The 27,038-nt window shown below is 51.0% G+C and overlaps 1 protein-coding gene across 3 annotated transcripts in view; it reads right to left on the bottom strand.

Annotated features, from left to right (window-relative positions):
• Positions 1 to 27,038, bottom strand: part of IGSF21 (immunoglobin superfamily member 21) — a 269,529-nt gene that overhangs the window by 22,887 nt on the left and 219,604 nt on the right. For all 3 annotated transcript variants that reach the window (XM_060035127.1, XM_060035053.1, XM_069541461.1), the window contains exon 4: positions 18,208 to 18,326. In XM_060035127.1, the coding sequence (XP_059891110.1) occupies positions 18,208 to 18,326 (119 nt within the window). The remainder of the gene's footprint in view (positions 1 to 18,207; positions 18,327 to 27,038) is intronic.

The raw sequence follows: 27,038 nt of genomic DNA, 5'->3' as shown, positions 1-27,038 counted from the left end.
ATGCAGCTCGGGTTACTGCTAACGCAGAAATAAAATCCTACGAGCACCTGTGCACACACACAGACACACACACACACATAAACACTCACAGACACACACACACACATATGCATACGCACACACACAGAGACACATAAACACACATATGCATACACACACGTATATATACACAGACACACACACATATATGCACACACAGACACAGACACACATAAACACACACATATGTATAAGTGCACACACCGCACACACACAGACACACACAAGGGCAGTGGGAGGCCACAGGTCTTGAGGCCGGATCTGAATCTGCATGCTGGCGCTATTTTGTACCTGTGCCTTTAACCTGGAAGTTCTCAAAGTGTGTTTCCCGGGCTAGCAGCTTCAGAACTTGTTAGAGATGTAAATTCTTGAGCCCAATTCCAGACCTGCTGAATCAGAAACCTGGGGGTGGGGGCCCAGCCACCCAGGTTTTAACAAGCCTTCCAGGAGGTTCTAATGTAAGTTCCACAGGGGAATTACTGCCTTGACCTTCTTAAGCTTCAGTCTTCTCGCAGGGACAAGACCCACTCCAAGGTAGTGTTATGTGAACTAACCATTAGGTCCGTAGTGGGTGCTTGGTAACAGTTGTGAAAATTATTACCGACTGGGAGGACAAGGCTCAGGGGAGTAGGAGAACCTCAATCCGGCTTCTCCCGGCCTGGGCAGACAGGGCACAGGGAGAGATCCCTGGAGGCTTTCCGGCTGTATGCACTGATCGGATCAAAAGACCTCAAATCCACAAACTACCTGCCCCTACAAGTGGAGCAACTTTCTGCTTGTGCCCTGATTGGCTGCTTGTCCACGTTCCGTGTCTTCTGATTGGCCTCCTGGGCTGCCAGCCCCAGGTGGACCCTCCCCCCACCTCCGCTTTGCTGTCCGGAGGCAGCCTGTCCAGCAGCCTGTCTGCGGCTACCGCGTGTGACTGCCCCAGCCCTGCCACGCCACTGTAGTTTATGTGGCAGTAGAGTGAATGTGTTCAGGCCCACGATAAGTGCCATTTCCGCAGAGATGAAATCTGTGGGGTGTGACACGAACCCATTTTAAATAGCAGCAAGGCTGGCTATTTGGGGGATGTTTTCAATGTATCCCAGAGGTATATATAATACGCATGGGCGATTTCACCAGGTGCCATCGTTTTAGCTTTATGAACGAAGTCTCCAGAAGCCTGTGGAAGCTTGGGGGAGGCCCTGGCAAGTGGGCAAGCACATTTGAGATCTGGCCAGGGGCAGTGACGCTCAGCTCAAGTTCAACTTCAAGTTCAGGCTACTCTATTAACACCCCCGCCCCCTCCCAAGCCCCTGAGAACAATGGGCTGGAGCCTGGAGGTTCTGGGTGGGTCTCACGCCCTCTTCCCCAACGCTGGAAAACCTCTGTCCCTTCCAGCAAAACTGTGTCCCCCTCAAGCATCGGGTCCTGGTGTTCTGGGGCTTAGAAGAGAGCTCACCCCTGGACTTCCCCACCCAGCCCCTGGGGCACCGGGCTCCCAGGTCACAGGCTTTCTGCTCACCGGCAATGTATCCCTTAGGCAGGTGCTAGCTTCCTGGGCCTCCCGCATAGGACAAGGGTGACACTGGTGCCTGCGGGTGCCTGTGAGGACTGAGGTACTTGGCTGGGCGTACCCCCACCAACCTCCCAGCAGAACTTTCCAAACCCCCAACCCCCCAGCTCCGAGCCCTCCCTTCCCATAGGACTCTGCAGCCATAGTCTTTCCTGTCCCATCAGCATTCTAGGATTGACTTCCTGAGTCAGAGGGCAAGCGAATCATTCTTGCTTCTCACTTTTCACAAAGCAATTTCCAGGGGAGGCAAGTGGGGGGTAGCAGGGAGGGGAAGAGCCATGGAGAAGGGGCGTTTTGTGGGAAAAGGATTGTGTATTATTTCCTCCTTGACATTTTACTATGAAAATATTCAAACCTATCAGAAAGCTCAAATAAATGTACAATGAACACTCATGAATCCATCACCCAGCTTCATCGATGAGCATTTAACTCTACTGGCTTTATCACACAGCTACTGGACTGTGTCTTTTCCAAGAGCAGGGCGAGGCAGAGCCAAGCTCATTCCTCTTGGGATCCAACTCCTGGCTAGGGCGGTAGGGCTTGACTTGGGGGTGGGGGAGTCTCAGAGATCCAGCCCTCATGATCTCTTCCCCTGGTCTTTCCATGGCCCATGTGCTGAGGCCTTGGCCACCTGTCTCATCTCTGACCTCTCTAACCTCATCCCTCACCAGGTCTGCTCCGGCCTCAGTTCTCTCATCTGTAAAATGGGCATCACAACAGTACCTACTGCATAGGGTTCATGTTCGTGGCACGCTTTGCAGGATGCCTGGTACTGGTAAGTCCCTGTACCTACTGGCCATCATATTTATGAACAGTAACCTCCATCACTGGCCTGAACAGTGGCTGGACTTTGCTGACACCACTCACTCTGGTCACTGGCCTGGGAGCCTCCTCAGGTAAGGACATTGGGTCATCCTGCTGACCAGGGCCCCAGCTAAGGGCAGCACAGAGCAGATCTCAGCGAGCATGGGCTGAGCTGATGTTTGAGGGGGTGACTGGTGGGGGGGGGCTGGATTTGCTCAGTGAGTATCCTCCTCTGCACCCTGAGTCTGGGGTCCGTGGGGTCCCCAGCACACAGCGGGTTGGGTGAGGGGTGCGGAGGGCCCTTGACCATCACTTCTGCTCACTGGTCACTCTGAGGCAGGTTCCATGCTAAATGCTTTAATGCATTAGAGCCTTACAGAACCTAGAAGCAGGAATTATTATCTCCGTTTTACAGAGGCAGAAACTGAGGTTTTCAAACGCACTGGTCCGTGGCTACTCAGCCAATAAGGACCAAGGCTAGGACTTGAACCCATGTCTGGCTTAAGCCCTCAGCCTGGCCCTGCTTCTCGCCTTCTGTGGGGTGTCTCTCCAGGCACCGGTTTCCTGTGTGGTCTGGTGAGGGGGGCTGGTCTAGGTGGGTCCTAAAATCCCCCTCCAGTTCAAAAAGTCTATGGCTTTATGTGGGAGGTCCAGAGGGGGCAGCAGAGGGTTCAATGTTAGAGAAGAGGAAAACCGTCAAAGATGGTTGTCAGACAGCTGTCAGACAGCAGGACCGCTCAGCAGAGAAGGGCCCAGGCTCTTCCTGATGGGGAGCCTCAGGAGTTGGGGTCTCTGCTCTGATGGGCCTGGGATCCACGGGAAAATCAGCTGGGAGGCATGCCTGGCACCAGAGTTTCGCAGTGAATACACTCTCTACCCTCACAACTGCTCCCAAGTCCCCCGGCTGCCTCGGGGAGTTTCCCAGGCCCATCCTGGCTCCCATGGCATCCCTGGACAGACGTCACTGGATTCAGGGCCCCCTCACTTTTCCTCTCTGCCTGTGACCAAGCCCGGTGGACAGAGGGAAGGCAGGGCCCCCAGCAGCTTGGCATGCAAGAAGAACTTTCCCAAGAGGCTCTTACCTCACCTCCCCTGCTCCCACCTGGAGCACAGCAGTTGGCCTTCTATGGGCTCAGGAGCCAGCCTGTCCAACTTCACATCCTGGCTCTGCCACCTGTTAGCTGGGTGACCTTGGCAAGTCACTTACCCTCTCTGTGCCTGTTTTCCTGTTTTCCTCAGTATCTATCTCATAGGGTTCTTGTGAGCATTGTATAAAGAATTTAGACCTTTAGACCCTGGCCTGGCACCCAGTAAGCACTGAATAGATGTCAGCCATTGTCCTTATTGTTGCTGTTATTATTATTGTTTCTTACTACCCGCTCCTTCCTGTGCCTTGGGGTCCCGCCACACAGGAGTGATCTCTACTTGCCATGCTTTCCTGTTCCCACACCGTTGCTTACAGGGCTCCTTCTGCCTGAAATGCCTCCTGTCCTGTCTGCCGCAGCCTACTTGGCCCAGCTCTACGCCACCTCCTCCATGAAGCCTTCCTGATGCCAGCCCCTCGGGGAGAGCCTCCGTCCTGGGAGCTCTCACATCCCTCACCTTGCACCCTAGTCCTCCCCCATCGTTCTTATTTTCCATCTGCTGGAATTCTAGAAACCTGTGCCCTTATTTGTCTCCCCATCATTCAGGGACTCCTTCAGGGCAGACACTGGGTCTTATATCCCTCTCATTATCCCTGGAGCATACAGGTCAGGGTCTGGATTCAGAGAGAGGGGCTAAGAACCTCCATTTGGTCACTTGTTAGCCAAGCAATCTTGGGCCAGTTGCTTCATCTCTCTGAGCCTCAGTTTCTTCTTCTGTAAAATGGGCATAACCATGATCATTCTCTCACCAGCTGAGAATTAAACAAGAGAACACTCATAATGAACTTAGTACCATGCCTGGAACATAACAAGCACGCTGTCAGTGTTAGCTTTTGTTATTAAGATTATCTGTTGGGAAGATTATCACTCCTAGGCAGTGAGCTGCCTCCTTGTGTACAGATGGGGAGACTCAGTGAGTCCAGGGCTCCCTGCAGGCTGGCAGCAGAGACAGCAGTGCCGACCCCAACACGCGCTATACTTGGAGCGTGGTCCTGGTCTGTTTCCCCTTCTGTACGTGAGGCGGTGGGATTACTTCCCTTTCCCCAGGAGTGGCTATTGGCAGCAGACGCTCTTCCAGGGACCGGCTCACCACCTCCCACAGCCGCCCCATCCCTGCTCTCCCAGCTCCTGATTCAGCTCTGTTAACACCTGTAACTTTAGCCTTGGGCCTGTTCCTTAAATCACTGGGCCTGATGCACGACAGTTTTGGCGGCCACATGTCCCTTGTAATTAAGGGGCCTGTCCCAGGGAGGGGAAGTTTACCTTCTGCCAGAGACACTAAATCCACCTCCCAGTGGTGGAAAGGATAAAGCATCGCATGGACCTAACACTTGTCACGGTTTAACGATGCACCTGCAGGCCCGCTCTGGTGGGGTCGGGAGGCTGGAGCCGAGATGGGTGGATAGTAGGTGGAGAGAGGCAACCCTGGAACGAGAGGCGAGCCCTGGTCTGTGAGATACGGAAGGTCCAGGGAGTTGGTGAGAGCCTTGGGGGACTGTGGCCACCTGCTTGGACAATTCCAGGGAGCAGATGAATTTCTAGCTCAGCTCAGGAGGGCATGACAGGCCATTCCATGAGAGGCTGTAAGGTGGCTCCTTAGCCAGGTGGTCTGGGCTTGAAAACAAGCTCTGCCACTCACTCGCTGTGTGACCTTGGGTGAATTACTTAACCTCTCTGGGCCTCAGTTTCCTCATTTATTAAAATGAGTAAGTACCTACCTCCTAGGGTTGTGAGGAGTAAATCGATTAATACATTTAAAGTGCTTAGAGCAGTGGTTGGCCCCCTGTAACTAGAAAATTCACCACTAATATTAAGATGGATCTCTCTCGGTCCTTCCCCCATGGCAGGCACATAATAGGGGCTTATAAATATAAGTTGAAACGAGGACTTGTAAGTGTGATGAATGAATAAACAAATGGTCTGTCTGTTTCCCTCAGAGAAGAGCTGGTGACATCAGCTCTGTGGCCCCAGGGAAAAGATGAACAAAACAGTGCATATGCTGCTTGACAAAGCGTTGCACCTTCCAGCCATGATCACGGGTCAGAGGGGTTCCACAGCTTTCCAAATCGAGCCCTTTGAGTGGATGTGCTTCAAAGGCCCTGTTTCCATCCCCAGCTCAGGGACTCAGGTCCCCATGGAGGGAGAGTGGTAATCAGAGAACATTCAGGTTCCTATTCTAGGCTTCCCTTTATTAGCAGACTCAGTGTTCTCTGCTGTAAAATGGGGACACTGATCTTGCTGACTTTCCGGACAGCTAGGAGGAGCAGCTGACAGTGCAGCCCAAATATTCCATGCTGGCCCTATTGAGAGGAGCCTCGGTGTCTGGCCGAGGCCCAAAAGGCTGCCCACACTCAGGGAGGAGCCATCTCCCTCCTGGCAGCCTTGTGTAGTGGAAAAATCGGGGGCTCTGGCTTTCAGCAGACCTGAGCTCAAAGCCCAGCCCACTCACTGCTGTGGGACATCAGGCAAGTTCTCTGCCCTCTCTGAGCCGTCTGCAGTTTGCCCCCGTAACTGAGGCAGCATAGGGCCTGCCGAGGAGTGGGTAGACGTGAGGGAGGATTGGTGAGCTAATGTACTGTGCTGGGCCTGTCGCTGAGCACACAGTGGGCTGCGGTCAAGGGCAGTCCTCCTTTGCGGGGCTGTGTGCAGAGAGGCAGGGACCGAGGACTCTAGAAGCCTGTCCAGGAGGTGGTCAGCAGGCTCTGGGCTTTGCGGCTGAAGCTGGGAAGTGACCGTCCTTGATAGATGACCCAGTTAGCTGCAAAGAGCTCCTCTGAGCCCCAAACCCATCTGTTTGGCCCCTCTCTGAATGAGGTCTCAGCCAGTGACCTCAGCTGGCTGAGGGCCCGTGGGCGGGCAGGTGGGCAGAGTGCGCATCTTTCCTCCAGGTCCCCGGCCAGGTCCAGGCACTCAAGACATCAGTGTCCGGTCTCCGAACAGGCTTTATGTCCATCCTGGAAGACCCTGGCCACCCTGGCCTCAGTCCTCTGGGCTCCAGCCCCGCCTCTGGCAGCCAAGCCCAGCCAGCTGCCTCCGGCCTCTGATGCCCATCTAGAAGCCCCGACTGGTGGGGAGGAGGTCTGCAGAGGTCCTGAGGACTGCAGCCCTGGCCTCTTCACGCCAGCGGCCCATTTTCTGCGGTCGCCGTCTGCCGAGTGAGGTCACGTGGTTTCACTGGTACCTTCTCAGGGGAACATCTCCAACCTGTGCCAGGTCCTGCCATGACCTCCACATCTGCCCCCGTCTTTCCAGTTGGTCCCCATGCCCTGTGGCTTCTGTCTGGAAACGCCTCACATGCTCAGCCTCTCCTGACTGAACCCTGGGCTGGCTCTTGCCATCTCTCCCCTCCTAACTGCCCTCCCTGCCTTCAGAACCTGCCAGCAGACCAGGCTGAGCACGATCTTCTTTAGTTCCCACAACAGCCCTATGAAGTAGGAACCTTCATTACCCCCAGTTTCTAGCTGAGGAAACTGAGGCTGGGAGAGGATAAGTCACAGTGAGACTGTGGAGGGATGGGATTGGACTCAAGGCTGCTGGATCGGTCCCTTCCTGATCTCCTCCACCAGGGCCCAGGGTAGGAGGCCACAGTTGTCACTGCCTGGCTTATAAGGCTCCCACTGGGCTGATGTCACTTCCTGCAGCTCTGATCCTATTCCCTGGCCCTACTGCCATTTCCAGGGTGAAGGTTAGGGCAAAATGGGTGAGAAGTAAGCACTACTACTCTTTTCACGAGTGCCCAGTGTGACCTTGGGACATAAACCTTTACATTTCATGCCTCAACAGGGGAGATGCTACTGCAGTCCCCATTTAGCAGATAGGAAAACTGAGGTTCAAGGAGATTAAATAGGCTGTCAGTGTAGCGTAGTGGTTAGGTCTCTAACCACTGCTTCTGGAGCCAGCCTGCCTGGGTTTGAATCCCATTTCTGGCCTTGCTGGACCTGTGCCCTCAGGTGACATTTTTAACCTCTCCATTTTCACACCTGTAAAACGGGGAAAGTAACCGAAGACCCTACGTGAGAGGTCTGCTCTGACAATTAAATGCGTTAACAGGTGTAAAGCAGGGCCGTGCCTGGTGTGTAGCAAATGCCCCATCAGCATTTCCTGCTTTTATTACTCGTAGTTGCAGAGCTGGGTTTCGAAGTTATGGCTGAAGCCAAGGCCTATACCCTTAAACACCCATCGATTCTCTAAGGAAGTAAAGGCTGTTTCTAGTCTACCTACTGAACAGAGGTGTAGTTCTTCAACTGGGGTTTTACCCAGCCGTCTGTTCCCAGTTTGGAGGACCACGGGCATTTACTGTCACTCAGCCAGGGTGGGTGGGAAGGCTGATGGGGGAGGGGAGAGGGCTTGGAGGTACCCAGATGTTTGCCTGGGGGACAAAAGGCCCAGGTCTGGTCTTCAGGACCCTGGGGGCTTCTGGGGTGGGAGGTGGAGATTTGGGTTCGCACCCTCTTCCCCTCAGCGCCCCAGGACTCCTCTGCAGCTCTGGCTGGGAGGATCCCAACCCGCCCTTTCCTCCTAGCCCGTGGCCACTGCACTCGCCTGGGGCCGGTTCAAGCCCAGCAGGTGGCTCATCCTCTCCTGCTTCGAGACAAGGGAATGAGTTGATCCTTTCTCACCCAGCAGGTGTCCTGGGCTACGGAGAGGGCTATAATGGTGGCTCTGAATCTTGCCTCCCAGCTACCCTGCCTGGGGACCCCCAGGGATTCTCAGACCAGCCGTCTCCCTCCAATGACTAACCTGCTCCCTGGACCACCATTTCCAGCAGCTGTGCACTGGTCCCGCAGACAGCCTCCCAGGCCCCCACCGCTGTCCTGCCCCACAGGCAGGGTTTGAATTCAGCTGAAGCCCACTTTCCCACTGGCATCCTACAGAGAGGCAGGGCTGTGCTTCTGCTCTGCTCAGGCCTGGGGAGAAGCAGCAGGTCTTTGAGGGATGCAGGGTCTGCCCTCAGCCCTCACATCTCCCCATCCTGCTTGGAGCCAGAGACATTTCTCCTGCCCAAGTCAAGAGAAGTCCTCAACACTCCAATTATTGGTCCTGGGAACACGCTCCTCTTTTAGAGAGGAGGACTGGGCTGGGAATTCAGAGACTGGAGCTCCAGAATCTGGTCTCACTGCTTTCCACTGCGGCTGTACCCATTTACACAAAACTAAAAACAGAACTACCATAGAACCCAGCAATTCCACTCCTGGGTATATATCTGAAAACCCCCAAAACACAAATTCAAAAAGACACATGCACCCCAATGTTCATAGCAGCATTATTTATAATTGCCAAGATATGGAAGCAAGCTAAGTGTCCATCAACAGATGAATGGGTGAAGCAGGTGTGGTATATATATATATATATATATATATATATATATATGGAATGGAATGGAATACTACTCAGCTGCTAAAAAGGATGAAACTTTGCCATTTGCTGCAACATGGATGGACTTGGAGGTTATTATGCTAAGTGAAATAAGTCAGACAGAGAAAGACAAATACTGTATGATATTGCTTATATGTGGAATCTGAAAAGTACAACTAACTAGTGAATATAACAGAAAAGAAGCAGACTCACAGATATAGAGAGCAAACTGGTGGTTACCTCTGGGGAGACGGGCAAGATAAGCATAGGGGAGCAAGAGGTACAAACTACTGGGTATAAAATAAGCTATAAGGGGTGGGGGGAGGGATAAATTGGGAAGTTGGGATTAAGATATACACACTAAAATAGATAATCAACAAGGACCTACTGTATAGCATAGGAACTCTACTCAATATTCTGTAATAACCTAAATGGGAAGAGAATTTGAAAAAGAATAGATATACATATATGTGTAACTGAATCACTTTGCTGTACACCTCAGACTAACACAACATTGCAAATCAACTATACCCCAATACAAATAAACATTTTTTAAGAAAAGGAGAAATAAGCTACAAGGATACATTGTACAACATGGGGAATATAGCCAATATTTTATAATAACTATCAATGGAGTGTAACCTTTACAAAATAAAAGAATCTGGTCTCAGAAAGCAGAGCTTCAGAACTCTCCAGAAATCCGAGATTCTGGCCTGGCCTCAAGGAAGTGGGCTCAGCCTTCGTCACCCTGCCAGGAATGTTTTTCGCCCTCACCAGCCCCAGGGTGAGATTCTTCTAATGGGAAAGGTCCAGGAACTGGCCACGGGAGAACTTCCCATGAACTTGTGGTCCAAAGTCACACGGCAGGGGAGCAAGCAACGCACACTGGAGATAGATAGACCAATGGAATCACAATCACAATTTTCTCCTGTGTGTTTCTTCTAAGAGTTTTATAGTTTTAACTCTTATATTTAGGTTGATGATGGATTTCGAGTTAAGTTTTGTACACGGTGTTAGGGAAAGTCTACCTTTATTATTTGCACGTGGCTATCTGGTTGTCCCAGCACCATTTTTTGGAACAGACTCTTCTTTCCTCATGGAATTGTCTTGGCATCCTTGTCGAGAATCAGTTGACTATCAATGTGAGGGTTTATTTCTGTACTCCTTTTTATTCCATTAGAAGAAACTCGCTCTGGGGCTGGTGAGAGCTACAGGCAGGCTGGGGGGTGACAGAGGCTGAGCCCATTTCCACGAGGCCAGGCCAGAAAACCACTGAATCGTGTACTTTAAATGAGTGAATTATAAGTTATGTGAATTCTACCGCAATAAAAATCAATTTAAACAAAAACAAGGGGGAAAAAAAAGCACCAGATGCACTTAATAAAAATTCAGTAAAACACACTGAAAAAAAAAAAGACAAGCTATGCAAAGTTTATTAACAACTGTTCTCCGTGTCCCCTGGCCTCAGGTTTAGAAAAGCTTGTAGTGTGGTTTGGTGCCATTGTGGCCTCGGGTTGCAAAGTTCTACCTTTATCTGCCAACCTCACTTGGAAGTCTCCAGAAGAGACACAGGGATCCCAAGATAGAACATTTTATTAATGCTTAACAGTCCTCTGTGACGTCTAGTAGAGGGAGTGGTTAAGCGTACAGGACGCATTTACCCTTGCTCTGGCACTAGCTGGCTAGATGGCCTGGGTAAGTGATGTAACCTCTCAGATTCTTCATCTGTCCAAAGGGAAGTGGCAGTACCTGCCTTCCAGAGCTGTCGTGACTGTTCAATAAGTTCCCTTATGAAAAGCTTAGCACGGTGCGTGGCAGGTGAGCAAACACACGATGAACAGTGACTCTTGTGGTTGGGAGCCAAGAGTATGGGCTTTGGAATCAGACAGTGAATCTGCCCTGCTCCCTCCTGGGTCAGTTTCTGTTGTGGGTTTAACTGTGTCCCCCCAAAACATATGTTGCAGTCCTTACCCTGTGAATGGGACCTTATTTGGAAATAGGGTCTCTGCAGATGTAAAGTTAAAATGAGGTCATAATGGATTAGGGTGGGCCCTCACCCATTGTCTTGTGTCCTTACAAGGAGAGGGAAATTGGGACACAGGGACACAGACGCTCAGAGGGCGAACGCCAGGTGAGGATGGAGGCAGAGATGGGAATGATGCGTTTACAGGTCAAGGATGCTGAGAATTGCTGGCAACCACCAGAAGCTGGAAGAGGCAAGGAAGGACCCTTCTCTAGAGCTGTCAGAAGGAGCATAGCCCTGCCGACACCTTCATTGTGGACTTCTAGTCTCCAGAACTGCGAGACAATACATTCCTTTCGCTTTAAGCCCCCAGATTATAATCACGTGTGATGGGCAGCCCTGGGGATGCAGCACAGTCCCCAGACCTTGCTTCTGCATCTGTACCATGAGCTACATCCCTCAGTGGGACATGTCCTCAGCACCTAGAACTCTGCTTGGCACGGGGGAGCTGATGAATAAGTAAGTAGCCATGGAATTGGTTGCATGAAGGCATGAAACCCACATGGCTCGGACCTCACCTTCTTTGAGTGTCACCTTCTTAGAGAGGCCTCGCTGTCCACCTTGTTCACAATAGCCCCACTTCCCTCTGCTTTGCTTGACTACCCTCTGACATATCACAGGTCCCAGCTGTCTACTTGTTTGTGTCTGCCTCGCTTCCTGCACTGACTGTTCCTTGAGGACGTGGAATTTTGTCTGTCCAATCGCCGAAGCTGAGTTCCCATGCATACGACAGCACCTGAATGTACCAGGTGCTCCATAAATATTTGGTAAATAAATGAATGAATGAAGAATGAATGAATAAATGAGATTTAGAATGCCCGTGTGTATGGACAGCCAAGTCATCTTCTAATATATTTCAACCAAAAAGACATTCTGATATTGTTTTTACCAGACAGAATAGTTCGATACTGGACTGTCCATGTCACACGTGGACACTGACCTGGATTTGGACCCAGGTCGGCTGGACTCCAAGTTCAGTGCTCCGTTCAGAGGGTCTAAGTAGTGAGGGGGGCGCTGGGTAGTAGCGGATGGGAGAACCACTCACGGGGACTGGGGCACAGGAATGGAGAAGCGGGGGGCACTGATGGACGTGCTTTTCCTCCCCCCAGACTCCTGTAAGCCCCCTAGAGGGACAGCAGCCCCACTGGCCATCTGAGTTTTGAATGCCAAGTGCTCCCAGTTGGGGCTCAGTCTCCCCAAGGTCCCCACTCTCTCTACTCTGCACTGCTCCCCCCTCCCCCTCATGCTTGCTTGACATTTGTGTCACTAACAGCTTTTGTGCCAAAGGTTGGGATGTTTCCCCTTGGGAGCTCAGAGATGCTGTTAGGAACACCAGCTCTGATCTTAGGCAGACCTGCTGGGAGCCCCAGCTCTGGCACTCGTGTGGGTGAGCCCCTTAAACTCTCAGAGCCTCCGTTTCCTCATCTGTAAAATGGGAGTGGCAATGCCTACTTCGGGAGGTGCTCATGACGGTCACATGATGAACCATGGATTGAATACTCAGCGCACAGGGCTGGGCAGATAGCCGTGCTTGATGGCTAGTGACCTTGATTATTAGCTCTGGGTTAAAGGCCCCCTCAGTGGCAACTCTGCACGGCGAGGGTGGCCAAGATACCCTGTGCCTTGGTCTTGCGGCAAAACCGAAAGAACAGCCTCTTTTGGCTTCAGCAGGTGGGAGTATCTGGGCCTCTCAACATTTAACTGATTGTAACGTCCCAGCCTGAACACGCTCCCCCGCATATCCCACGCCCCTAAGAAGAGCCTCCGAGAGCCTTCTGTGACTGTGCACAGTGCGTTCCCGGGGCCCAGCACGCAACTTTCAAACTGGCTTATAATTTATCTGCTGCTCGGATGAAAACATTTTAATGAGTGTGTGCAGCACGAACCCTCGGTGTCGCCCATGGGGTTCTCAAATGTCTTTCCCCACCACAGAGCGGGGATGTTATAGGCATGAAATTACAGCTGCACTCACAGTTTGATCTCTACCCAGAGGCCTCTGGAAACAGCGCGTTAGAATGTTCTGGAAGGATGCAGGCTTGGTGATAGCGGGCTGGGGTGCCCAGTTCTCCGGCGGACCTGCTCTGTGCTTTTGATGTAGGTGGGGGCCTGGGCGCTCCCCACCCTCTAGGCTACCCTCTCCCCACTGTCCTGGGAAGTTTCCCTTTGACCCCAAATTGGACAGGGGCCGTCTTGCCCCACTGTTCCTTGCACAGCCCTTAAGGTCCCTTAGGAGACCTAAGGGCTTAGGCCCAAAGGAGACCCCAGCTTTCAATGACCTCCACTTACCTGGAGGGAAGGTCTCTGTGTGCGTGTGTGTGACAAGAAAGGGTCTTTCTGTGCAATGCCACAGACAGGCCAAAACAATGAGTTGACTTTAATTTTTGAAACCTGCCTTGAAATATATTTAAAGGAGACGGTCATGGGGGAGGAAGGGGGAGGCGGGGCAATTTTTAAACCTTTCTAATTGTGCCTGATTTTTAACTGACATGATCACTATTTGTTGTGAGAGATATTATTATTCATTTATTTATTTTGAAGTACAGTTGATTTTCAATGGTTTTTTTAGAGATTTTTAAAAAAATTATTATTATTATTATTATTTTAGTTGTGTCGCATGGCTTGTGGGATCTCAGTTCCCTGACCAGGGACTGAACCCAGGCCCTGGGCAGTGAAAGCGTGGAGTCCTAACCACTGGACATCCAGGGAATTCCCTGATTTACATGTTGTGTTAATTTCTGCTGTACAGCAAAGTGGTTTGGTTATACATATATACGTATTCTTTTTCATATTCTTTTCCATCTGGTTTATTACAGGATATTGAATATAGTTCCCTGTGCTGTACAGTAGGACCTTGTTTTTCATCGCTTTTATATATAGTAGTTTGTAGAGAGACACTATTTATGGGTCACTCGGCCTGTGCGTGGGCCCAGAACATTCTGTGCTATGCATCATCTCATTTAATCCTCCCAACCTTGGCTAAGTAAGCCACTTCCTTCTCTGTGCCTGGGTCTGTGCAGTGGGCATAGTGCAGTTTCTGCCTCATGGGCTGACGTGGCCGCCGGGGTTATGGGAGATACTACACGGGCAACTGCCTTATACTCAGCCCCACTGTCTCTCCCAGCCCTCCCCTCACCAGTTCGGACCTTGCTGAACCTCAGAAGCCATGCTGCTCTGGGCCAGGGACAGCCACAGCCCTGTGGGGCCCAGAGCCAATCCTTTCCTCTCCCTGAGCCTCAGTCTTCTCATCTGGGAACTGGCGATAAGGGTTATCCTGGCCCTGAGGGGCCGCGGTTAAGGATCAGGTGAAATACTCTATGGGAAGCACCGTGGAACTGTCACAAACTGGCCAAGACTGAAGTGTGGCTGTCATTTTCAAACTTGGGATGTATCCTGGCTCCTCCCCTAGACATGTGATGTCTGGACAGGCAGACTTACAGGAGGATGGTCACACAGAGGCCGGCCACCCTGACACCCAGAAACAGGGCAGGACTGGACCCCCTTTCCAAGGAGCCAGTGGGCACAAACCTGTGAGCGTTCACTTCTCAGACGGGCTTAAAGCTCCCTGGAGTCAGGAACAGTGGCTGGCTCTTCTCTGTGCCAGGGCTGAAACCAGGGGCAAGAAAGAGGCAGCCACAGCCGTGCCCAAGAGCAGGCAGGCCAGAGACAATGTCAATAAAGACAGTGAAATCTGGCCTACTGAACCTCTTAGCTGCCTTGTGCTGGGCTAGGTGTTTTGCAAACCTTTTCTATTTTTTTTTTTTTTTTGCGGTACGCGGGCCTCTCCCTGTTGTGGCCTCTCCCGTTGCGGAGCACAGGCTCCGGACGCGCAGGCTCAGCGGCCATGGCTCACGGGCCTAGCCGCTGCACAGCATGTGGGATCTTCCCGGACCGGGGCACGAACCCGCGTCCCCTGCATCGGCAGGCGGACTCGCAACCACTGCGCCACAAGGGAAGCCCAAACCTTTTCTAATTTAAACCTCACGATCATCCTAGGAAGGAGGCATCCTTACCCCTATTTTACAGATGGGGAGACAGAGGCCCAGGGAAGCTAATGAATCCAAGGTTGCATGGCGGATCTGGGATTCAGCTCCAAACCTGTGTGTCCTTAACTTGTATGCAGATGGGGCATCCTCCTGTGTCTGGGGTGCGGTGACAATTGGAAGGAGGAAGGAGAAATACATTCGCATATAGATAAGAGTATAGATATGGCTGTTGATGCATGTATGATATAGATATCAATAGAGAGATATACAGAATTAGTATTTTTTGAAGACTTAGAGGTTTAGACCAGTGGTTTAGACCAGTGGTTCTCAAGTGTGGCCCTGGCACCTGTAGCATCAGCATCATCTGGGAACTTGTGAGAAATGCAGGTTCCTGGGCCCCACCCCAGATCTGCTGAATTAGGAGCTTTGGGGGTGGGACCCAGCAATCTGTATCTTCACAAGCCCTCCAGGCGATTCTGATGCTCATTCAAGTTTGTGAACCACTGGTTTAGACCATGGGCTTTGGCCTCAGATGGCTGTTATGACCCTAGACAAGTCATTTCCCCTCATATAACGGGGATTATAACATCTCCCAGCTCACAGGCTGTCGCCAGGATTCTGTCGGAAAATGCGCATGAGGCTGGGAGCTCGCGCACTGTCAGGCACATGCCATGGTGGGGCGAGGCATCAGGTCCTGCCCGCGTGGCAAGCACCGGTGGACTTGACCCATCAGGGGACAGCTAGGCTGTAGGGACCAGTGACAAGCACGGTGACCTCTGAGCACTGGGGACAGTCAGAGGACTGATTGAGATGGGGAGGGGTTGCTATTCCAGGGAGAGTCCCACCCAGGGATGCGCTGAACTTCAAGGGGTCAGAGCCTTCCTGGGGGTGCTGGCGTGGGTGAGGGTGGAATCCCTGGCCCTGCCCCTCTCTGGTCCCTCCTGGTAGCCTCAGCCTGCTGCTCAGTAAGTGGGATCCCGGGAGCTGTCTGCCCCATCCCTGGATTGACTGCCACCTCCCTGTGGGAGGAGCCCAGAAGCACAAAGCCCGTTGCTCCTTGGAGCCTACCGGGAGCACACCACCTCCTTCAGCTGGGATTGTCAGGCCAGCTGTGCAAGCTGGGCTGGTCCCACGAGACCTCTTTGTGCCTCAGTTGGAACTAGCAGAGGAGGTTTAGGGTTACCTGGTTCTACCCTCATTGTACGGATGAGGAAACCGAGGCCACAGAGGGACAGTAACCTGCTCAGGAGCCTTTGGTGAATGGGGGAGGAGTGCGCCTCGTAGCAGAGGTGGCTTTGAGGACTCTGGTTGCTCACAGGCACCAGAGAGCAGAGCCTCAGCTGGACCTTCTACACTGCCTCCATCCGTGCAACATAGCTGGCCCAGGAGTCAAGACACCCGGGTTCCGGCCTCAACACTAAGCAGCCTGATCTCACAGGAAGGTTTTGTGATCCTTGCTGTGTGACTTCAAGCAAGTTGCTTGCTTTCTCTGTGCCTCTATATCTATGTCTGCAAAATAGGGATAATAGTGCTAGTACCTCCTCTTGGGTTGGCTGTGAGGACTAAATGACATAGGTCTGGAAAGCACTTAACCTCGTGGCCTCCAGGGGCCTCCCCTGAGCCCTCTCCCTAAACTGACTGCCACCTCCCCTGTATCACTCTTGACCCCATTACCCTGCGTGATTTTCTTCCCATTATTTGTCACTATCCATAATCACCTCACTTACCCATCTACACATGTGTTTTATGTTTGTCTCACGCACTGGACACAAACTCCCAAGAACAAAGATGTTTCCTATTGTAAGTATATGGCCATTTCCTGGCACGTGGTAGGTGCTCAATAAATATCTGATGAGTAAACAATTGAGTACACATCCCTCATCAGACTGGGAGCCCCTTGATGGAGCAAACCGAGTTTCATCTGCACCGGCTTCCCTGGTGTGACCAGCCTAGGGCTGGGTACCAAGAACACTCCTTGTCCAAGTATTACAGAAGCCGTTCTGTGGGCGGGTGACTGCAAGAGGGGAGGCTTTCCTGGCACTGCCACCTCCTGGCCATGGCCTGTCCCCCAGGAAGCCAGAACACACCGCGTGCCGCTGCTACAGGATTCAATGTCCCTCTGGAGGTCGGGCCTCTGGAGGTTCCCCATTTCCCCAGAAGCAGTGGTTTCCACGAGGCCTTTATGCTTTCATTGACGGCCTGAGTATGGCAAGCTTTGTTTCCCTGGTAAATATCATTTGATAAGAAAATCAGGGAACACAGAGTCCGGAGTCAAGGCCAAGTGCCTAGAATCCTGGCAGCAGAGCTGACCCAGAGCCCAAGATTGTGCCCGGCAAGAACGTCAGCGCTGGAAGGGGCTTCTGAGACCACGTGGAGAAAGGCTTTGTTTTACAAGTGGGGAAACCGGGGCTGGGAAGGGGACACAGCCAGCCCGAGACAGGCACTAGTATTCTTATCCCCATTTTACAGATGTAGAAATGGAGGCACAGACACAGGGTGGGAACCCAGGAACCCTGACATCCAGTGCGGCACGCTTTCTAACTTGTCCCCTGACGCTTCAATGTCCTGGAAAAGGCTTGGGAGGCACAGGGAGGGAACATTCTCTCTGCAGTAGGTATGCATCATCACTGAGATGCTGTCTCAATCCCCCTCCCCCACCCTGGAGGCTCCTGGATTGTCCTCCCCCCGGGGGAGTGCCCACCCCCACTGCACTTTGCTACAGGTGCTTCCATGAACGTGGCTCCTGGCTTTCACCTGGGAAAGGTGCCCATGCAACTCGGTATTTTCTCCCCGTGACCTCACCAGGTCGCAGAGCCTGAGGCTAGGAGATCCACGAATGATCCACTAGGCTGCATCCCCCCCCATCTTACAGAAGGGGAAACTGAGGCCCAGAGGCTGCGGCAGGTTGCCACCCCTCGGGAAGTCTCAGTGCCCCTCATGCAGCCCAATCAACATGTCGGAGCCCCTTCAAAGTGCCTGGTCCGTGAGGCTGCAGGGGTGAGGTACAGCCCTGCCTTCCTCAGGTCCGCGTGTCAGTGCCGGTAGGAGAAGGGGTTCCTAAGAGGCCACATCAGTCACGCCTCAGCATGGCTGGCCTCCTGCCCTCGAGGGCAAGGGTGAGAGAGAAGAGGGTCCAGTGCCAGCACAGCAGGTGTTTCCCAGGACAGCCCCTCTGTGTGCGTGGGTACACACGCGCACACATACACACGTATGCACGCACGCGCACACACACACACACACGCACACACAGGCACACGTGCACGCACACAGTGACGCCAGTGCCAAGAGCCCTGCACTCACCCATGACGTTGAGGAAGATGTTGCCTGATGCCAGGACCACCTTCTCCCTCGTAGCGCGGTCGTAGATGCCCACGTGACACTCGTAAGGACCGTTGTCAGAGATGCGGACCTCGGGCAGCCTGCGGGGAAGCAGAGGCGCAGGATGAGGGTCCCTGGCCTGGGGCTGGCAGTCACAGTGCTGCAGTAAACCAGCCCCAAAGCCCCACCATCCAGCCTTCTGTCAACAACGCTCCTGGACCCACCATGCAATGCCCACGTGCTGTGCTGGGCGCAGAAGAAACATTTATGGAACACCGACTGTATGCCAGGCCCTGTGCCTGATGCTTCAGAGGATGAAGGTGTGGGCTGTGTGTTCAACTAGAGTTGAATCTGTGCTCCTTTCAGCTGCTGAGCCAGGGATGGTGACGTGCCCGCTCCCAGGGGCCCCCCTGAGGATGACGTGGACTGAGGCGCCTGTCATGTGGTTCAGGCTCAAAACTGTCACCTAGTCCACCAGCTCACTCATTCCTCACAGCTGCCCCCGCCACAGGAATTGCTCTTCCCATTTCATAAACATGGAAACTGAGACTCCAGAGGGGATGCAATTGCCCCCCCCCCCACATGGCTATTAAGAGCCAGGATGGGAATCTGAATTCCTCTCTCCACACGGCCATGCTATCACTTTATGCATGGCCCTGGAGACTTGAGAAGAAACACAGTAAAATTCTTGTCTCCATGGACCGCCCCCCATCCCGATGGATAAGGAGGCAGGGAAGCTGATCAATGCCCCAAATCCCATGGGACTATGGAGAACAGGATGGAGGTTCCTTAAAAAAGTAAAAATAGAGTTGCCACATGATCCAGAAAACACAGCCCTGGGCATATATCCAGAGAAAAATATAATTCAAAAGATACACACACCCCAATGCTCATAACAGCACTATTCATAATAGCCAAGACAAGGAAGCAGCCTAATGTCCATCATCGGATGAATGGATAAAGAAGATGTGGCACATATATACAATGGAATATTACTCAGCCATAAAAAGAATGAAATTGAGTTATTTGTAGTGAGGTGGATGGACCTAGAGAGTGTCATACAGAGTGAAGTAAGTCAGAAAGAGAAAAACAAATACCATATGCTAACACATATATATGGAATCTAAAAAACACACAAAAAATGGTCATGAAGAACCTAGGGGCAAAGTGGGAATAAAGACACAGACCTACTAGAGAATGGACTTGAGGATACGGGGAGGGGGAAGGGTAAGCTGGGACAAAGTGAGAGAGTGGCATGGACATACATACACTACCAAATGTAAAATAGATAGCTAGTGGGAAGCAGCCGCATAGCACAGGGAGATCAGCTCGGTGTTTCGTGACCACCTAGAGGGGTGGGATAGGGAGGGTGGGAGGGAGGGAGATGCAAGAGGGAAGAGATATGGGAACATATGTATATGTATAACTGATTCACTTTGTTATAAAGCAGAAACTAACACACCATTGTAAAGCAATTATACTCCAATAAAGATGTTAAAAAGAAAAAAGAAAATGTGGTGTGTGTATACACACACACACACACACACACACACACACACACACACAATGGAATATTACTCAGCCATAAAGAAGAAATAATGCCATTTGCAGCAACATGGATGGACCTAGAGATTATCACACTAAGTGAAGTAAGACAAAGTCAAATATCATATGGTATTGCTTATAGGTGGAATCTAAAAAATGATATACAGGGCTTCACTGGTGGTGCAGTGGTTTAGAGTCTGCCTGCCAATGCAGGGGACACGGGTTCGTGCCCTGGTCCGGGAAGATCCCACATGCTGCGGAGCGGCTGAGCCCGTGAGCCATGGCCGCTGAGCCTGCGCGTCCGGAGCCTGTGCTCCGCAACGGGAGAGGCCACAACAGTGAGAGGCCCGCGTACCACAAAAAAAAAAAAAAAAAAAAAAACACAAATGAACTTATTTACAAAACAGAAATAGACTCACACAGAAAACAAATTTATGGTTACCCAAGTGGAAAGGTGGGGGGAGCGTTAAATTAGGAGTTTGGGATTAACATATATACACTTCTATATATAAAATAGATTACCAACAAGGACCTACTGTATAGCACAGGGAACTATATTCAATATCTTGTAATAACCTATAATGGAAAAGAATCTGAAAAAGAGTATCGATCTATATATATATATAAAACTGAATCACTTTGCTGTACACCTGAAACTAACACAACATTGTAAATCAACTATATTTCATTAAAAAAAACCCCAAATCCCATGGGAAAGGGTGAGCTTATCCATGCGTAGAGTGAGCGGGGAGCAGCTGATTCTGCCCGAGGTGGTCAAGAGGCCTTCTCAGAGGAGGCGACCCATGAGGACAGGAGACGCTCCCTCAAACCTTCTTCCAGCCATGTCCTCTAAAGGGTAAAATATTGGGACTTCCCTGGCAGTCCAGTGGTTAAGACGTCACCTTCCAATGCAAGGAGTGTGGGTTCAACCCCTGGTCGGGGAGCTAAGATCCCACATGCCTTGCAGCCAAAAAACCAAAAAAAAAAAAAAAAAAAACACAACAGAAGCAATATTGTATTAAATTCAATAAAGACTTTAAAGACTGTCCACATAAAAAAATCTTAAATAAAAAAGTAAAAATAAAGAGTAAATATTTTAGGCTTTGTTGTTTTTACAGTCTCTGTCACAACTACTCAACTCTGCTCTTGTAGAGCAAAAGCAGCCCCCCTTAGTAAGTGAACCAGCGTGGCTGTGTTCCAATAAAACTTTATCTATAATCATCAAATCTTGTATTCATACAATTTCATGTGCCATGAAATCTTATTCTCTTTTTCCAGTTTTTTCTAACCATTTAAAAATGTAAAAAAATTCTTGGTTTACAGGCTGCAGGCTGTAGTTTGATGATTTCTGTTCTAGATCCTTCTACAGGGTCTACAGGGTCAGACCACGATAAAATGAGTTGGTTTGGGGCTTCCCTGGTGGCGCAGTGGTTGAGAGTCCACCTGCCGATGCAGGGCACACGGGTTCGTGCCCCGGTCCGGGAAGATCCCACGTGCCGCAGAGCGGCTGGGCCCATGAGCCATGGCCGCTGGGCCTGCGGGTCCGGAGCCTGTGCTCCGCAACGGGAGAGGCCACAACAGTGAGAGGCCCGTGTACCACAAAAAAAAAAAAAAAAAAAAATGAGTTGGTCTGTTGTTCTCTCTCTCCATGGAAATGTCACTGGGGCAGCTCTTTCCTCACTCCTCTCTGACACTGGGTTAGAGAGAGCCAAGTTCAAATCCTGCCCCCACTGTTGGTATGCTGTGTGACCTTGTGTAAGCCATGCTGTCTCTGAGCCTCCATTTCTTATCTAGAATATGGAGCTGATGCTTTGCAGGACTGCAGTGAGGATTAAATGTGATGATGTTACTGCAAGACCTCTGTGAGCAGGAATGTCACATTAAAATGGTCGCAGGACCATTACCTGTTGTTCCTGGATCCTGTGATGCCCTGTGAGGGAGAGGGGATTCCTGGTGAGATCTGGACACTTTGAAGGGGAAGAGCCTTGACCTGGAGTTCAGAAGCTATGTTGTTGCTGCATCAGGGAAATCTGTGTGTCCTCCAGCAAGTCCCAGCCTTCTCTGGGCCTCATCATGCAGCCGAAGGGGAGCCTATTCTGGCCACAACTTAAAGAAAGTGGGGTCTCTGTGTCTGGGTCTTGGAGGTTCTCACACCACAGCAGAAACCCGGGGGAAGAAGCTCATGTTCATGGAACCCTAGTAAATGCCAAGCATAGTGCTCTACCCACCAAACTGGCCCAGCAGTCCTATCAGAACCTCGGTGGAGGACGAGGGCGTTGGCTAAGAGCACAGGCTCTGGAGGCCTGGACGCCTGCACCAGCCCTGCCGCCAAGAAGGGGGGTTCCTTCAATTCTGCTCTTCGCGCCCACCCCCATAGCTAACACATTTCCCTCTCCATCAGCTAAGCCTCTCTCTCCATCTGTTTCTACTGAGCAATCCAACCTCAGAGTCACTCCTCTCTCCTTTCATTTCAGCTGTCCCCACCCCCATCTTTGTCTTCCAGCTACTTTTTCCTGTGACTCACTGTCCCCCACCTCCCCCACCCTCCGTGCCCACACACACACACCTGGGCGCCCAGCTTCTCTCTCTCCATCTCCGGACTCATGGAGGAAGCCCGCCCATCTAACAGAGCCTCCTTCCCTCCCGTCGCCCAGCTCACATTAGCATAAACAAACACCTTCATTTCCATAGAATACACAGAGGCTGACATCTGGTCTACCGACCGTCACAAAAGGACTTAAAGAACGGGAAGCTTTTCATCAAGGAAACTTTGTGGGGAAGATGCTGCCTCCCATCTCAGAAGAAAAGAACACCGTGACAGCGGAAGCAGCAGGGAACTGTCTCCCCTCTGGGAACTATCTTCTTTGTTTGTAACTCAGCTAGACTGAAAAAAAATAGCCTCTCTACTGGGCAGGGCTGCTGAATGACAGTCATCTAGAGTGACATGTTTAGGTGACACTCATAGGTGCCTGTTATAGAGGCAACTTTCTTAAAGGCCTTGCGTAGGTGACAGGTGTACAGGTGACATGCTCAGGTGACAGCTCTGTGAAGAAACAGGCTCCAGGGACACATGGAGCTGGCAGCTACAGATAATAATGACACGGTTGACACAGGTGGAAATGCACAGGTAACCGCCACATAGGGTGATATATGCAGAAGATGTATTTCTGTGCTAGGGACACAGGTGACGTGTTTAGGCAATCACTACACTCATGTTCTGGTGACAGTAACACCAGCAATATGTTCGGGTGACACAACACGGGTGGTATAGAAGACAGCTCAGGGTACATCTAGATTGGTGCTTTATGAAGGAGGCGGTTTTTTGCTTAGGACTATTTCTACAGCCTCGGATGTTTCTTCCTCCACGAATGGTCCTGCTCTCCGCCAGAGGTCCAAGCCACACTTCGGGCACCATCCTTGATGTCTCCCATTTCTATAATCCCCAAACACTGTCAGTGACCAAGTCCTGGATGTTCTGCATCTTAAATATGTCCTGAACCATCCTCTCCCCTGTATCTCCACTGTCAACATCTTTTCTCACCTGGAATATGGGATGAATAGTTAACTGGTTTCTCTGCCCCTGCTAATCTCCCTCCTGATCTGTGCACCAAGGTAGACCCCAGATCTTTTCAAATGCAATTGGAATTAATGGTACTCCCCTACCTAAAGCCCTTCAAAAGCTTCTCTCTGCTCTTTGAATAAAGACCAGAATCCTTATCTGGGCCAACAAGGCTCAGCACAGTTGGTTCCTGCCATATCCCAGCTCCCCCATCCTCCAGCGACAATGGCATTCTTTCCATTCCTCCCATGTGCCAAGTTCCTTTTTTTCAAAAAGAAACTTTAAATTATATAAAATTTACAGAAAATTTGCACAGAGAATACAGTCCCCAAACACCTCTCACCCTATTTCCCCCATTGTTAACTCTTACAAGACCATAGTACTCTTGTCAGACTAAGAACCATGTTAATACATCGCTATTAACGCAACTCCAGACTTTATCCAAATTACACCCGTTTTCCCACTAATGTCCTTTTTCTGTTCCAGAATCCCATCCAGGATCCCTCACGGGTGACAGTCCTAGGTGAATTGAGCCAAGTATCTTTTTTGATTCAGCACTTTTGATTGCAACAGTCTGTTTTCCTGAGAATGTTGCATTTTCTTCCCCTGGCTACATCCTTCAAGTTACAAAGGTCACTTAGAAAGTGACCACCTGGACCGGGTGGCTGTGGTAGATTGATTGCATTGACGGCCTGGATTAACAGCCTCCCTGTATCTTGCAAAGTGCCTTCGTAGTTCCTCTCACCTAGAAGTGGAGTCTATTCCCCCATTCTTGGCCTTGTGACTTGCTTTGACCAATAATATGTGGTGAAAGTGATGGTGTGCAAATTCCAAGTTTCAAAAGAATTCTCTCTCTCTCCCTCTGCCTCTGTCCTGAGAACAAGCCTCTGATGGAGTCTGAGAGCAAGTGGAGGGAGGCCCCACTTGGCCCAGCTGGTCCAGCCAAGGCCACACTCGGGATTGAACCTAGCCAACCCCAACCTCGTGAGCTATAATACATTGCTTTAAACCATCCTCATTTGGGACTGCTTGTTATGTATCCATAGCTAACTGATACAGCAGGTCTCTGCATGCCTCTCCTGAGACGTTCTTGTCTACACTGTAACTTAATGACATGTTGGTAACTCGCGAATGTCCTCCTCTCCCACACCGTGCACCATAAAATCCATGAAGGCAAGGTCTGCATCCAGCTCGCTTACCAGTGTATCCCAGGGCCTGGCCCAGTGCTTGCCATCATGGTTGGTACTCAGTCAATAGTTGCTAAATGGGTGGATGGTGAGACCTTCCAGGAGGCTATGGCGTGAGCCTCCCTCTGCTGCGAGCCATGCAGCCCCCCATCCCCCACCCCACCCCAAGGCAGATTCTGGTTCTTGTCTGCAGATCCAAGAGCTTCCAGTCACAGCTCTGACTTGGACCAATCTGCCCTTCTCAGCACCTCGTCTGAGCTTGTGCCTTCAGTGCTATCCTTCTGAAGTGGATTAAGTGGCCCAGAGACCCCCTTTCTCCAGATTTGAGTGGCATTGATCTGCATGCTGGCTAGAAGGCCTTCCGCAGACAGCAGGGCCCCGAGGGGGCGGAGGGTGAGGAGACCTGCTCTCATCAGCCAGGGGCTGCAATCGATAAACTATTAATAATGGCAAAGGTTTCTGGCGAGTTCAGTGTAATGCATTTTAGCAGCTGGAGTTTACCGACACTGACAGCGGTTCTGAAGGGCAGGCGAGTAATTGTGTTTTTGAAAATCTGGGCACAGAGATAGCGGAGACCCCACTGGCTGTCCCCGTGGCTCAGGTGAGGTCAGGCAAGAGCTGGTCACTGGGGCTTCACAAGGCCCAGGGCCAGGACTGTAGGCTGTCCACACTCAGCACAAGTATTTACACCTACTGTGTACCACACCCTGTGCTGAGCCTTAGGGGTGGGGGAAGGGGTAGACACAGAGATGCCAAGGATTTGTCTCCTGCCTCTGTGCCTCCTTGCCCAGGCTGTTCCCTCTGCTTGGACCACTTTTCCTTGCTTATCTACACAGCAAGCCTCTAGCCATCTTTCAAAGCCTAGCATGTGAGTCTCACTTTCCCCATTTATGATCCCTCCCCATCAGATAATTGAGAAGATTACGTGGGATAATTCAAGGGCTTAGCCCAAAATGGTGTGGCTTGAAAGTCCAATGGACTAGAATCACTAGATACATAGTGGTCCTAAGGCTTTACATTCAGATGCTGCCTCTGCCAGGCAGGCTGCCCTGACTGCCCGCCGCTCCCTGTGCAGACAGAGTCCCTCTCCACCTCCCCAGGGCTGTGTCTGTCTGGGAGCACCTACCTATCCATATCACGCTACCTTGGTACCCTTTTGTCTTCCCTCCCAGAGAAGCATATGAGCTACTTGAAGGCGAGCCTGGCCACGTGGTAGGTGCTCAGAGAATATTCAGTGTATGAATGAGGGCGGCAGAAGCTACCAGGGCCAGGAGTTATGTGCCCTGGGCTCTGGTCTGGGCTCTGCACCTCACTAGCTGCGGGAGGTTGGGTAAGGCCCTTGGGCTTCTTTGGGCTTCGGTTTCTCCATCTGATAACTGGGTGTTATACTATCTGCCTTGTGGGATTACAGCCTTTGCAAGGAGCTGATATTTATAGAGATTTACAATGAGAGGCGTGTTAAGCATTTTAGCCTGTCTCCCTGGATCCTTGACACTACCCCATTATAATGCAGTATATAAAACCTGCGCTGGTATGTATTCTATAGCAATAATAATATTATTATCCCCATTGTATAGATGAGGAAACTGAGGCACCCAGAGAAGAGGGAACGTGAGGAGGTCACAGAGTGAGTAGGTGGGTGCTGTGATTCGAAACCGAGCCTGATGGATGCCAGAGCCCGGGAGAGGTCTTTGGAACCCCACTGCCATCCCCACACTGTAAGTCAGATCTTCCTTTCCCAGCAAATTAATTTGAGTCCCTTGGGACTGGAATTTGCCTCCACTGCTCTTCATCTTTGTGTTTTGAGCCGTGCCACCTCTCCAGGTTTTGAGAGCCATCTGTTTCCTCCCTGCTGGGAGAAGGGATGGTCTTTTATTTTCCTAAATTGCCTTCTTCCAGCTTCCAGTGGGCCCCTTAATTCTGATGCCTGGAGTTTGCTGAGCCAGTTGTATTCACATTCCCCACACCTGATACGACTCTACAGCCTCTGATCATCTTTCCTTTCCTGACTTTGTCTTTCCACTGGGAAGAGTCCTAGATTCTCCCAGACTGGAGATCGTGGACTTGGGAGCAGAGGGTGGGGCTGGGATGAAAACAGGGAACGGATCTCTGAGTTACTTTTCCTGTACTGTCGGCAAATCAGACGATCCAGTAAGTGACTTTTGCTGAGACCTGAAACCTAAATTAATGACATGCAATTGCACTTAGAGCAGAGCCTGTCACGCTGTAGGTGTTTGTCAGATTTTTTCCCCCTGCACCATGAATGTATTAAAATTTTAAAACTATTAAGCATCTACCATGTTTACGGCGTTGAGTACATAACGTGGAAGAAGACAGAACAATAGTGATCTTCCTCAGTTTACCATGAGGTTACATCCTGATAAACCAGTTGAAAATTGAGAATATCATAAGTCGAAAATGCAGTTAATACACGTAACCTCCTGAATATCCTAGCTTAGCCTCACCTACCTTAACTGTGCTCGGGACACTTCCCTTAGCCTATAGTTGGGTAAAATCATCGA

This window comes from Delphinus delphis, chromosome 1, assembly GCF_949987515.2.
Source record: "Delphinus delphis chromosome 1, mDelDel1.2, whole genome shotgun sequence".
NCBI classification, from domain to species: domain Eukaryota; kingdom Metazoa; phylum Chordata; class Mammalia; order Artiodactyla; family Delphinidae; genus Delphinus; species Delphinus delphis.
Note: the sequence above shows the minus strand (reverse complement) of the source record. Positions and strands in the feature narration are given on the sequence as shown.